General features: G+C 40.0%; 1 protein-coding gene across 2 annotated transcripts; it reads left to right on the top strand.

Moving 5' to 3' along the window:
• Positions 1–1,497: 1,497 nt before the first annotated feature.
• Positions 1,498–9,391, top strand: SRP19 (signal recognition particle 19). 2 transcript variants are annotated; one of them, XM_029219053.1, is made up of 5 exons: positions 1,498–1,727; positions 2,391–2,466; positions 4,777–4,848; positions 4,943–5,054; positions 7,486–8,024. In XM_029219053.1, exons 1-5 carry the CDS (start codon positions 1,609–1,611, stop codon positions 7,617–7,619), a joined length of 513 nt encoding a protein of 170 aa, XP_029074886.1. In that variant the 5' UTR covers positions 1,498–1,608; the 3' UTR covers positions 7,620–8,024. The 2 variants fall into 2 exon arrangements, with proteins under 2 accessions (XP_029074886.1, XP_029074887.1); XM_029219054.1 differs by lacking the exon at positions 2,391–2,466 and having other exon boundaries at positions 1,626–1,727; positions 7,486–9,391.
• The last annotated feature ends 3,881 nt before the right edge of the window (positions 9,392–13,272 follow it).

The raw sequence follows: 13,272 nt of genomic DNA, 5'->3' as shown, positions 1-13,272 counted from the left end.
AACTCTTAACTTCTAATGTTTACTGTGTCTAAGAAGTTCAACAGTCAGTCTGAGTTCTTTTCTCCTATAGATTACTTTTATTTCCTACCTTGGTGTTTTTAGAGTTTTGTTTTTATCCTTAAAATAAAGCAGTTTTACTAGCTTAAGTCCATGTGTGTGTTTGTTTCCACAGCCCTATCTTTTAGTACTGAGTCTTTTCAATCTTGAGTCTTCAGCTCAGTAAATGTTCTCATGTTATGTCTTTTCAAACCAACCAGATCTACCAAAACAGTGCTCTCCATCAGACACCAGCTGGAATCTTGGTGGTGCCTAAGTGGGGACCATATTGTCAGGAGTTCTTGGTGTCCAGAAGTTGCACTCTATTCCTCTAGAAGTGGAAGCACACCTGTCCTCTACTTTGGTATTTGGTATAACACTTCCCCGTAAGAGTACCAAAGCAGTACTGCTTGTGTTCAAATGCCTTAAAGGATTTGTAATGAAACAGGTTCACTAAAAGAAATTTTACTTACAGTCTACCCTCCTACACCAAGATATATCATAGATACGAATCCAACAGAGGCTGGAGATGGAATGTAGACAAATCTTACTCATAAACACCACGTTGTGCTCTGGAATTCTCCCCGTGACAGTTATCCTAGGGCAAATTCTCAGACTTCTGTAGAAACCGGTTTGGTTTGGTCATTGCATGAAGCTCTTTTTACAGGAATCTTGTGCACTTTATAAAGAAGTAAGACATTTATATACATCAGCACCAAACTAATCCACCAAACTAAGACACTAGTACAAGGAAGATTGAGAGACAGGAACTGAGGGGATGGAGAAAAACCAGGGGCTTCCAGTCAGACCAGCTGGGTATTTATGCTCAGTCATCACTAGCGTTGAATGGCGAAAATTACCCAGCCTCGCGGAGACTCAAGCCTTTGGGCAGATTTTTGTTTTGTTTGTTTGTTCTTTCAGTTTTAGAAGAAAATACCTATTTTACCTTGTCCGGTTTTCTGAATAAACGGCCGCTACGAAAACAGGAATAAAGTTGTGTTTAAAGAATGGGATACTGAAACAGTGCTTTGCAATTAAACTAAGCTATGTAAAAATACAGTGAATTTTAGGGTAAAGGTTTTGAAAAGTGTATAGTCAAGCTTCTAACATTATACAGCACACTGAAATACAGTGCCAAGTAATTTTGCTAGTTCCATTTTTGCCAAGTTGAAAGCAAGCTGCAGGGCCCAGGAGCAGTTAAAGATTAAACATAAAGGGTATTTTCTTGCCTACTCTAACAACTTGCTCGGAACTCACAGACCACCCGCGGTGTGGAGCCCTACTCTAAGGACGAGAGAAGTTAGCAGCATCCAAACGCAATGTGAAATTGGCCAAGAAAGACGCGTGAACACTTAAGCCAACTTTAGTGACAGGGCAAGCGCCCCAAAGGCTGGTTTTGGCTAGATCTTGAGAAGCGAAGGAATTACTAGCGTTCGTGGACCCTCTCGCGAGACGTTTCGACGCCACGTCAGAAACTAGAGACCCTGACGCCGAGCGACAGGTGCCGGAACAAACCGACGGTGAAAAACGGCGGACGCAAAAGCGCTTCGGTGGGCAGGACTTCCGCCGGAAATGGGGTGGTCTGGGAGATCTCCGAGCGGAATTCAGGCTGGGTTTTTCTTGCAAGTTCGGCCTGGGGGCTGGGTGAAGATGGCTTGCGCCGCTGCGCGGTCCCCGGCAGACCAGGACAGGTGAGTCCGGAGAGAAGAAGGGGCTTGCGGCGAGCCCGCGGGTGTTGCGCAGACTTCCCCAGCCCTGAGGAAGGCTCGCCGTGGGAGCTCAGCCCCAGCCCCGGGCTCCGGGCCTGTCCTCCGGCGCCCGTTCCTCCCTGAGGCCGGCTGCGCCAGGGCTGTTCGCAGGTCCCTAGATCCCAACTTTACCTAGCTCAGTGTTTACCTGTACGTGAGACAGAGGACTTTGGGTGCTACGTGGACATGACGTTAAGTAATCACAATGTGAAAAATCTGTTCTTTCAGTTGTTGGTGCGTTCGGAAAGGCTCGTTTGAGTTCTTTCAAGCCTTTAATACCTGAGACTCCGTAGTTTCTGTATAAGAGAGCAGGCCCCGCCATCAGAAGCTTTTGACAGGCACCTGTATCTAACTGAACAGTTAGGGCGTTGCTTCCTTCCTCCCTCCCTCCCTCTCTCCCTCCCTCCCTCTAGCAAGTGATGTTTTTTTCCATCTAAGTTAAAGTTCTTTTTTTAAGTAGAGGGGAGGCAATTTAAAGAAAAAAAGTTAAGCACATAATAGTATAGGTGTGCCGGCAATCCTGATGACGATGATGGTGAAAGAAAGAATGAATGAACTTTTGGAAATATTTCTCGAGTGATACCAGCTGGGCTTTTCCTGTGGCAGGTTCATTTGTATCTATCCTGCTTATTTAAATAACAAGAAGACCATAGCGGAGGGGCGGCGAATCCCCATAAGTAAGGTAAGCGGGCTGATACTTCTGTCTTTGAGGGCCTGGGGAGGTTGTATTGTCAGGGCCACAAAGGCTGCCTTTACTTTACTGCATTGTTTGGGGCATGAGGAGAACGGCAGCCAACAATTGGGGTGCTTTCATTAATAATGGTGATGCAGGAGAGCACTGATTCATAACTGAAAGAATTTTTTAAGCGGTTCTTCATGAGCCTGTGTTTGAAAGAAGTTGAGGGTGGAGTGTTGTAGGGTTTGCACGTTTTTGTTTTTTTAAACTTAAGGTTATGACACTCTTTCCCTTAATAAAGGAAACCAAAATTCTGGCATTGTACAATATGATATACAGAATGCAGCTGTGTTTTTAAACAAGACTTGCAGAAAATTCACATATGTTGAGTTTTACAGTTTTATGTCCATTATCATCGTCATCGTCTTCTTTTTGAGAGGGGTAAAGTTACTTTAAAATTAATACTTTTTAAAAGTACGTGTTTATAGTTTTAAAAGAGATGATTTCTGCCTTGTGCTGTTTCAGTAGGAAAACCCGTGTTCTTAGTTGGCCTGGTGGCTTAAGTTTAGAAAGTGCCTAGTGCCAAGTGAAGGGGGTCTTTGTAGCTTTTCATTTTCAAAATTAACGTTATAGTCTATTTTTTTAAGATTAATTTACATTTTGTAATCTGATGATGGATTTAAGGAACTTGGCCTGAAGCAGTACATTATTTTTGTGTTATTTAATATCTCTCATTCTACTGCTTAAATGTGTAGAGGAAAGTCTGCTTTGCTGCTACAGGGTAAAAGAGAAGACGCCAAAGCACTGATTCAGAATAATGCCTAACATCAAGCCACATTGACAGAGGCCTCTGGAAGCAAGATCTCAAGATAATTTGGAGAATGATTGAATTGTTTTTAGCTTTATTGATTTATAGCATACATACGGAAACATACGTAAATCTTACGTGTTTATTTTGATTAAATTTCATAAAATGAGTACGCATGGGTAACCAAGCACCCAGATTTTAAAAAGAACACGTTACCAGCACTCAGGAAGATTGCTTTATGTCCCTTCCCAGTCTCTGTTCCTTCCACATACACTCACTACAAAGGATGACCCCTGCCCTGACTTCCGATACCATAGATTACTGTTGCTTGTTTCTTATTTTGTTTCAGTGGCATTACACACTATGTACTTTTATGTCTGTCTGATTTCAATGAACATGAAGCTTATGAGGTTTCAGCTTACGAGTGCTTATACCCTGCATTTGTGAGTGTAGTTTGTTGAATTTCATTGCTCTGTTGTAGTGTTTCCCGACAGCAGCACCACCAGCGTTTTGAGCCAGATGATTCATGGTTGCAGAGGCTGTGCTGTGCTGTGCTGTGTGGGGTTTAGCAGCATCCTTGGCTTCTACCCACCAGAAGCCAGTGCCCTACCCAACCCTAGTTGTGATGATCAAAAATGTCTCCTAGCATTGCTGAATGTCAGGGGGCAAAATTACCTTGCTGAAAGCCACTGCTCTGTAGTACTGCATTGTGTGTATATACCACAATCCAGCCTACTATTGATGGATAGTTGGGTTGTTTCTAGTTTGGGGCTATTAAAAATAGTGCTACTGTGAACATTCTTGAGATTGTCTATTTTGTATTTTTCCTCGATAACATACCTATAGCAGTGGAATTGCATGGCCATAAAAAATGCATATATTTAACTTTAGTAGATACTGCCAAACAGTTTTCTAAAGTGGTTGCATCTGTATTATGTAGACTTCTTGAAAAAAGACCCTTGTGGCAAAGACAGTTCCTAGCATATATTTATTTAATAGACAGATGTGTCCATCAAAGTGTACCAATAATGACTACAGAATTCTGAGAGCTTCTGGAGGAGCCAGAAAGGGTACTTGGTGATCAGGACAAACACTACTCCTCATTAAGCAATGGAATCTCCATTAGCCATACTAAGCTTTGTCTATTCTGAACATAAGGTTGTTATACCTTATAATTTGCTGAGTATGGACACTAAAGAGTAAATACAGACAGAAAGAAAGAAAGGAGGGAGGGAGGAAATGGTTGCATCTGTAATAGTTGTTAAACCAGTATTAACCCTGTGAAGTTTATGTTCTCTTGGAAGGGAGGTGGATACACAAGTATGAATCAGTGTGAGTCCCAGGAATTTAAAAATTACAATCGAAACAACTGTACCTAAAAAAAAAAAAAAAGGAAACCTAGGATTTTGGTATGTGTTTTGATCAGATATTTGAAATGATTTATACAACAATGTAGCAATATCCACTTAAAGCTGAGCTATTTAGTGTTTTTGTTTTTAACTTTTCAGGCTGTTGAAAATCCTACAGCTACAGAGATTCAAGATGTATGCTCAGCAGTTGGACTTAATGTATTTCTTGAGGTATGATATGGTTCTTTGTTCACTATTTTCCATACTCATCTCATTGACATAATAACTTTCTTAAAGCCTGTTTTTATTTATTTCTTTATGTTAGAAAAATAAAATGTACTCTAGAGAATGGAATCGTGATCTTCAGTACAGGGGCAGGGTCCGGGTCCAGCTCAAACAGGAAGATGGCAGCCTCTGTCTTGTACAATTTCCATCACGTAAGTTTTTTTTAATGAATGAATTAAGTTTGGGATAGGTTACTCCTCTACACTGTCAAAAATGTTCTAAAACTGACCTTTTGACAGGTCAAAAACGTAATTTGCATTCTATAGATTAATTTAGAAAAAGGGCTGCTGCAGATGCAGAGAGGTAAACAGTGCTTTTAACTTCTTTTAAGTTAAGGACCTTTGAGAATGTGATGAAACCTACTAATCATTTCTCCAAAAAAAAAACATTGTTGCGTGAACATTTTATAATCCTCTCGAAGTCCCATCATTGTTCCCAGGTTAAGAATGTGAAATTATTAAATGGTCACGCATTACTGCTATTTCAGATCCTAGAGACCCTTGAGGTCTGTTATTCATTTCTGTCAATAAATTTAAAAAGCCACATTGAGGGCTTCCCTGGTGGCGCAGTGGTTAAGAATCCGCCTGCCAATGCAGGGGACATGGGTTCAAGCCCTGGTCTGGGAAGATCCCACATGCCGTGGAGCAGCTAAGCCCGTGCGCCACAACTACTGAGCCTGTGCTCTGGAGCCCGTGAGCTACAACTGCTGAGCCCACATGCCACAACTACTGAAGCCCGTGAGCCTAGAGCCCGCGCTCCGCAACAAGAGAAGCCACCGCAATGAGAAGCCCATGCACTGCAACAAAGAATAGACCCCGCTAACCGCAACTAGAGAAAGCCCATGCGCAGCAACTAAGACCCAATGCTGCCAAAAAATATATAAATAAATAAATTATTAAATAAAAAAATAAAAACCCATATTGAGGGAATTCCCTGGCGGTCCAGTGGTTAGGACTCTGTGCTCTCACTGCCAGGGGCCCGGGGTTCAATCCCCAGTCAGGGAACTAAGATCGCACAAGCTGCACAGGGTGGCCAAAATAAATAAATAAATAATTTAAAAAATTAAAAATAAAAAGCCATATTGAGCGAAAAACACAAGAGATACGCATAATGTGGTGCCACTTAGGTATACATTTAAATACAAAATATTACTGTTTATTGATGTATATGCAGTATTGTTTATTGACATATATATAAACACTTTTGAAATGGACTAGAAGAAAACGCCAAGTCTTAAGGTAGTAGTTAACCTAATGGCGAGTAGGGAGTGAGGAGTGTGGTCAGGGGTGTGATGGTCAGAGTAGATTGTAGCATTAGCTCTAGTGTTTTATTTCTTAAAAAACAGTGAGAACCAAACAAAACAAACTTCAGTATTCCAATATATTAACTCGGTGTATTGGGAAGATGAGTATTTATTTACATGTAATTCTTTACTTTTCTGAATTTTTTATTTGTAAAAAATATGTTCTAGGTTTTTTAAATGGAGCTGTTAATTTTTTTCTTGACACAGTAACCCCAAAGTGACAACTGAATTGTTTTTAATTGAATTAAAATAACTGGTTATTATTCTAACATAATTATTTGGTTATTAATCCTGTCAGGATTGGTAGATATTTCTAGAAACTTAAGGGTCTGACTCGGGAATGACAGGTAGTATATTCAGTGTATTTTTTCTTTTCTTTGGCATCTTCCTACTACTTCTTACAAGTCAAAAGACCAAAAAAAAACAAAAACAAAAACCATGAACCTTTTGCTTTGACTAGTTAATAACATAGAAGTAAAAACTGCAGTTGAAAAGATGTTGCTTCCTGTTTCCAGTAAGAAAACGGTAAGAAAGTAAAAAACAGAGCTGAGCGGCTGATGTGTTGAAAGCAGCCACTGGAGCTGGAGGAGGTGGTTGGTGCCCAGAGCAGGGGGCACGTGGGCATAAATCATTTGGGCGTGTGAGTGACATATTTTGTAGCTTAATGACATGGGCGTTTGCTGTAAGATTGAGAGGGCCTGTGCTTCCTAGCTTAAGTTACAATGATATCCTGACTCTGTTTTCAGCTTGTTATGTTTAGATATATTTTCCTTTGATCTTCAAGTCAATTCCTAGGACCAAGATCAAATTTTTTATTTCAAATAAAGTGTTCTAAATTTTTATTTTGTTCATTTAAATATTTCAGCATTGTTCTTAATACATTTTCTCCAGGAAAGGTCCCCACTTGAGAAAATCATTGTCTTCATAGTCATGTGATTTTTTCTTTTTCTTTTTTTTTTTGGTACGCGGGTCTCTCACTGCTGTGGCCTCTCCCGTCGCGGAGCACAGGCTGCGGACACGCAGGCTCAGCGGCCGTGGCTCACGGGCCCAGCCGCTCCGCGGCATGTGGAATCTTCCCGGACCGGGGCATGAACCCGTGTCCCCTGCATCAGCAGGTGGACTCCCAACCACTGCGCCACCAGGGAAGCCCTGATGTTTTCTTTTTAAATTCTTATTTTCTTGATGTGGTGATGATTTCTTAAACTTCATGATTTTCAAGTTAATGACCTTTTATGTCTTATTTCTCAGATTATACACTAAGCCTAACTTCTTGTTCCTAGGTAAGTCAGTAATGTTGTATGCTGCAGAAATGATACCTAAACTGAAAACAAGGACACAAAAAACCGGAGGTGGTGACCAGAGTCTTCAGCAAGGAGAGGGAAGTAAAAAAGGGAAAGGAAAGAAGAAGAAGTGACCTGGTATGAGAATCAAGGATGTGGTACTACTGTAAGAGACATGAATGGAGGTTTCTCATTTGTATCTGAGAGAAACAGAAGCTTTCTGTTTGCATCATTTAACTGAACTATGAACATTTGTGCCTCCCAGCTTCAGCATCAGAGTTGACAATGAAATAAATATACATCAGAAATATGCATCCAGCTCTTAGGAAGTATAAAAGAAATTTTTTCTTTTTGCCTTTTAATGCAGTTTTTGTGAAAGAAAGAATCGTTTTTTTAAATGGACAGTGGACTCTACCGTAAGTTACTTGAAATCCTATATCTGTTCTCTGTGTAAACATGTTTCAGATAAATGAGTTTAATAAGATTTGAAGTACACATTTTGTTCCTCTTTTAAGTTAATGTAATAAATTTCAAACTGACTTTTGTAGCTTTTGCTTACAAATTAGTTAATGCCAGCAGAGGAGATAAAGAGAATAAAATGGGGAGTGGAAGCGTAGTGTGAGCCTAAAACCAGAAGAAAGTGGTTAAATCCTTTTGGAGGTCTATGAACAGGCAGTCTGTAGATCATATTCTTTTTTTTCTTTTTACTTGGAGTATAGCTGCTTTACACTACTGTGTCAGTTTCTGCTGTACAGCAAAGTGAATCAGCCATACATATACATATATCCCCTCTTTTTTAGATTTCCTTCCCATTTAGGTCTCCACAGAGCACCAAGTAGAGTTCCCTGTGCTATACAGTAGGATCTCATTAGTTATCTGTTTTACACATAGTAGTGTATATATGTCAGTCCCAATCTCCCAGTTCATCCCACGCCCCCTTCCCTCGTGGTATCCCTATGTTTGATCTCTATGTCTGTGTCTTTCTTTCTGCTTTGCATATAAGCAGAATCTTATCTGTACCATTTTTCTAGATTCCACATATATGCATAAATATGCATAAATGTGTATTTGTTTTTCTCTTTCTGACTTCACTCTGTAGATCATATTCTTCTACTCAATTATTGTAATTGAATTGTTTAATCAATTACTAGTTTGTTGGCATGTGGAAAGTCCTGGAGTTTAAGCTTTAGATTTGCTTATTGTGTAGACTTAAGAATATTATTTTACTTGGAGTTCTAAAATTACCTATGCTTTAGCACCTTGACATAAACATTTTTTCAAGAAACAAAATTAGATTGGTGATTCTAACTTTATTCCAAAGCACTGTTCTAAAAGTGGTGATTTTGTGTAAAATTTAAGAGACTCCTTATCCAGCCATATGTTTTTGTCTACTGATCATCTCTTGGGGAACTGCCTTCCCTGACTCCATATGCTTCTGGAAGGGCAGTTAATTACAGGACTGCATCCTGACCACAGGATATGACCCAAGCCAGGCCAATGGATTATTTCTCACAAATATTAAATCTGGAGTAGAAACACAAGTACAAATGGTGATGGGAATTGTTTACAAATTTGAGCTGTCCTGATTCCTGTCTTCCTGAGGCCTGCAATAGCTCTTCTGTGAATCTTATGAGCCCCCTTATGTCCTCCTTTAAATCCCCATTTCTTTAAGTTTTTATTGCTTGAGATCAAACAATTCCAAGTGATTACAGAATAAACGAAGCCAGACTTTCAGAACTTTAAAAGGGGTTATACATCCAGGCTGTATGAGATGATCCATTGGTATGCAGGAAGAAGTATTAGAATTGTTACTTAGGTTTTTTTCTCTCTAATGACTTCTGTTGTTAATATGTTTTATAGTGAACATAATAGTACAGCAGTTTATATGTCAGACTTACAAATAAATACAGGGTTGCAAAACATGATTCAGAGAAGCCCTCTTTGGGGAAGTGTATCACTTAGGAATGTGTTTGGCTGTGTAACAGAAAACGATGAGGGACTTAAGCAGGAATTAAATTTTTTCAAATAACATGAAACCCAAAGGTTATTATAGGTATTGGTTCGGTTGCTCAGTGATGCCCTCATACCTTTCTACTCCACTATCCATGGCATGTTTCTAACATCCTTACAGTTGTTGCAAGCTTGTAAAAGGGATGATACCAGACCCAACCTTGTATCAGAGTTCCACATCTGTCCCCCGTTAAAAGGAAAGCCAGAGATTTCTCAAAATCCCTCCTGGCCAACTTTCACTTAAGTTTCATTGTCAAGAACTCTGGCACAAAGTGAAATACAGCCTTTCAGTCCTGATAGTAGAGGCAGCCAAGGAAGTGGGTAGTTGAGAGTGGATACTGGGGCGGTCAACTTAAAAGATTTGTTACAGAAAGATCACTAGAATCTAAAATTCTTTTACTCATGGGACAGTAGGATTGTCAGAAAAGGTTTCACAACTATTGCTGTAACATATTGCTGTTTCTTCATCTTGCTGCAATCAGTGAATAATTAACTTTGCTTCTTTCCCAGTCAAGTGAAAAATAGACTCTTCTCTAATGAGCAAAATTGAGCATTTATTCATATGTTGAAATGTCATTTGTATTTATTTCAGTGAATTATGTTCACATCCTTTGCCCTTTTTTTTAAGGACTTTATTGCTATCAATATTGTACATAATTTAAAGAGCCAGCCAGTTTTAACAGTTTCAATTTTAGGCATTAACTTCCATCTGTAGAGGAGGATGATTTCGTTTTCCTTCCTTTACCCCCAACACATGCATGCATCCTTCCCATCTTCCCTCCTACCACTGTATTTTATAATTTTAATCACTATTTAGAGTTTACATTATTATCCTATACTCCATTCATAGCTGAACCATGTAGTACCTTTGCTGTTCAAAATTACGGTCAGGGATCCAGCAGCACTGGGCTCCCCTGGGAGTTTGTGAAAAACGCAGAATCTCTGGCCCAAGCCCAGAATTTGAATGCATTTAGGAAGATCCCCAGCTGATCTCCAGAAACACTCTTGAGTATGCTGTGGTTATTTTTTATTTCTTTGGGGCTAATTTTTTTCTTTTATTTGCTCAGTTTTCTGAATATTTGTCACTAACTCAGCCATAAACTATCAGTTGTCAAAACATCCTTACAAATAGTTTGTTCACATCAGATAGTTTATTTTTTTTGTTTCTTTAAATTTATTTTTATTTTTGGCTGTGTTGGGTCTTCATTGCTGTGTGCGGGCTTTCTCTAGTTGCTGCGAGCAGGGGATCCTCTTCGTTGCGGTAAGCAGGCTTCTCATTGCAGTGGCTTCTCTTGTTGTGGAGCATGGGCTCTAGGTGCGCGGGCTCAGTTGTTGTGGCAAGCAGGCTCAGCAGTTGTGGCTCACGGGCTCTAGAGCGCAGGCTCAGTAGTTGTGGCGCATGGGCTTAGCTGCTCTGTGGCATGTGGGATCTTCCCAGACCAGGGCTCGAACCCGTGTCCCCTGCATTGGCAGGCAGATTCTTAACTACTGCACCACCAGGGAAGCCCAAGTAGTTCATTAATTTCATCTTTTTAAAGAAGTCTCTTCTGGAGCCTTTCACCTGGCTCTAATCTCTACTAGTTACCCTTTCCACCCAGTGCACAGCTTCACTCAGGTCTCTCTCTTCACCATCATTCAGAGTATGACTCGCTTCACTACTTTGCTGTTTTTGGATATCCTGTATTTCGGCATGTTATGTATTCTTTCTTGAGTTACTTCTTTGTTTTGTGTAGCCCATCTTCAGGATCTTCCTGGGAAAAATGTAAAGGAGGTAAATGTTCTTAGACCTTGCATATCTGAAAGTGTCATCATTCTACCCTCACACTGTTTGGCTGGGTATAGAACTAGAATTGGAAATCATTTCAGAAGTCTAAGGGAATTGCTTCATGGTCTTCTGTTGTAGCCATTCTAGTTCATGATATTGTGACTCACATTTTTCTTACTGAAACTCAGATCTCAGTATTCTTAAATATCACAATAGTGTGCTTTGTGTGGGTCTCCTTTTGTCTATTGTACTGGGTACCTAATGGGCCCTTTCAATATGGAGACTTGTGTTCTTCAGTTCTGGGAGATTTTCTTGAAAATTTCATTGATTTTTCTCCCCTTTCTGATCTTGGAATTGCTTTTTTAAAAAAATTAGACCAACAGCTTTATTGAAAGATGAGAACAGAGCCCCTCTTCCCCCGGGGTCCTGGTGGCATCAGCCTCAGGCTCTGAGCATCTAGGCATCCTATAGCCGGAGAGCTGATCTTGGAATTCCTTACTTAAATATTGGACCTGCTGGGCAAGTCCTAAAATTTTCTTATCTTTTTTTCTTATTTCCATTTCTTTGTCTTTATGTTCTAGTTCCTAGAATTTCTCAGCTTTATCTTCCAACCCTTCTATTGAACTTTTCATTTTTCTTATTATTTTCAACTTCTGTAAGCTCTTTTGTCACCTAAATGTTTCCTTTTTCTAGCATTCTATTCTTATTTCATGGATGTAATTTCTTCTTTCTTAGAGGGTATGGTTTATATCCTTTTACTTCCAAGTCACTTTTTTTTTTAATTGTTTTTATTTAGATTCCTGTCATGTTTAAGTGGCTTTCCTTAATTTTTTTTTAAGAGTGAAAGACCAAAAAAGTTGATTGGAAGTTCTGAGCATATAAGAAGGGCTTGCAGACTGTGAGTTTCACTAAAGGGATATCTGGCTGAGACATTTTGGGGGAAACTTCCAAGATCAGAGGTGTTTTCTCTTAGGCTGATGTGCTTCCCCAGAGAGAAGTCTAAGAAGCTTCCAGGAGGATAAAGATCTGGGAGCCTAGTGGGAGAAGGCAGGGTGGGGCTAATGGGTCTCAGCATTTAGTCGCTCAATCCTGTTTTTAATACAACTTCCCTCCCTTAACTCTGCCTGTGTCCCCTACTCCAAAGATCCTCTTACTATCTCCAGAGGATAAACCTCCAGTCTTTACTTGGATATGAATAGTTCTTCCCTAAACCCTTTTTTTTTTTTAGTTTCCTCCCAACATTAAGATGCTCTTTACAGTTGTTTTGGTATTGAGGGTAACTATAATGAAATTTCTGTACCCAAAGAGAGACTAGGTGGGGTAGGCAGAATGGACCGCTCTCCCTACCACTGGCCGCCCCCGCGAAAAAAAACAAAAACAATAAAAACAAAACCACCTGTGAGTATGTTACTTTACATGACAAAAGGCTTTGCATATGAGATTAAGGATCTTGAGCTGCAGAGTATCCTGGATTATCCAGGTGAGCCCAATGTAAATCACAAAGGTGCTTATAAAAGGGAAGCAGAGGTCAGAGTACCAAGTAGCCACAAACCGAGGAGTGCAGGCAGCATGTAGAAGCTGAAAGCAGCAAGGAAGTGGATTCTCCCCTACAGCCTCCAGATGAAATGCAGCCCTGCAAACCTCTTGGATGTCTGACCTTCAGAACTGTAAGCTAATACATCTGTGTTGTTTTAAGCCACTGAATTTGTTGTGACATGTTACAGCAACAATAGGAAACTAACACACCAGGTGAACTGATGAGCTAAGACAAACTCTCCAGACCTTGGGATTCTCGACCTTACTAGTAGTCTCTACCAGTAGTTCTTGTTGGCGAAAAATTTAATCAGTTGATCTAAGAAAGAATGGGAAAATTTTATTCAAGCCAAATTTGAGGATTGAGCATCCTCAAACCCGGGAAGAGCATCTCAGAAAGCTCTGAGAATTGTTCTGCCCATTAGAAGTCAAGACACAGTTTATATATGGTTTTTTTTAAGACAGGGCTGTATGTTAAA

This window comes from Monodon monoceros, unplaced genomic scaffold, assembly GCF_005190385.1.
Source record: "Monodon monoceros isolate NGI ecotype Baffin Bay Population unplaced genomic scaffold, NGI_Narwhal_1 Super_Scaffold_12, whole genome shotgun sequence".
NCBI classification, from domain to species: Eukaryota; Metazoa; Chordata; class Mammalia; order Artiodactyla; family Monodontidae; genus Monodon; species Monodon monoceros.
The sequence above is the reverse complement of the archived record's forward strand: the minus strand, read 5'-3'. Positions and strand labels throughout refer to the sequence as shown.

Coding starts and splice junctions, on each gene's coding strand:
- SRP19 (XM_029219053.1), top strand. CDS start 1,609: ATGGGGTGGTCTGGGAGATCTCCGAGCGGAATTCAGGCTGGGTTTTTC. Junction 2,467..4,776: donor GGCGAATCCCCATAAGTAAG/GTAAGCGGGCTG, acceptor TTAACTTTTCAG/GCTGTTGAAAATCCTACAGC. Junction 4,849..4,942: donor GACTTAATGTATTTCTTGAG/GTATGATATGGT, acceptor TCTTTATGTTAG/AAAAATAAAATGTACTCTAG.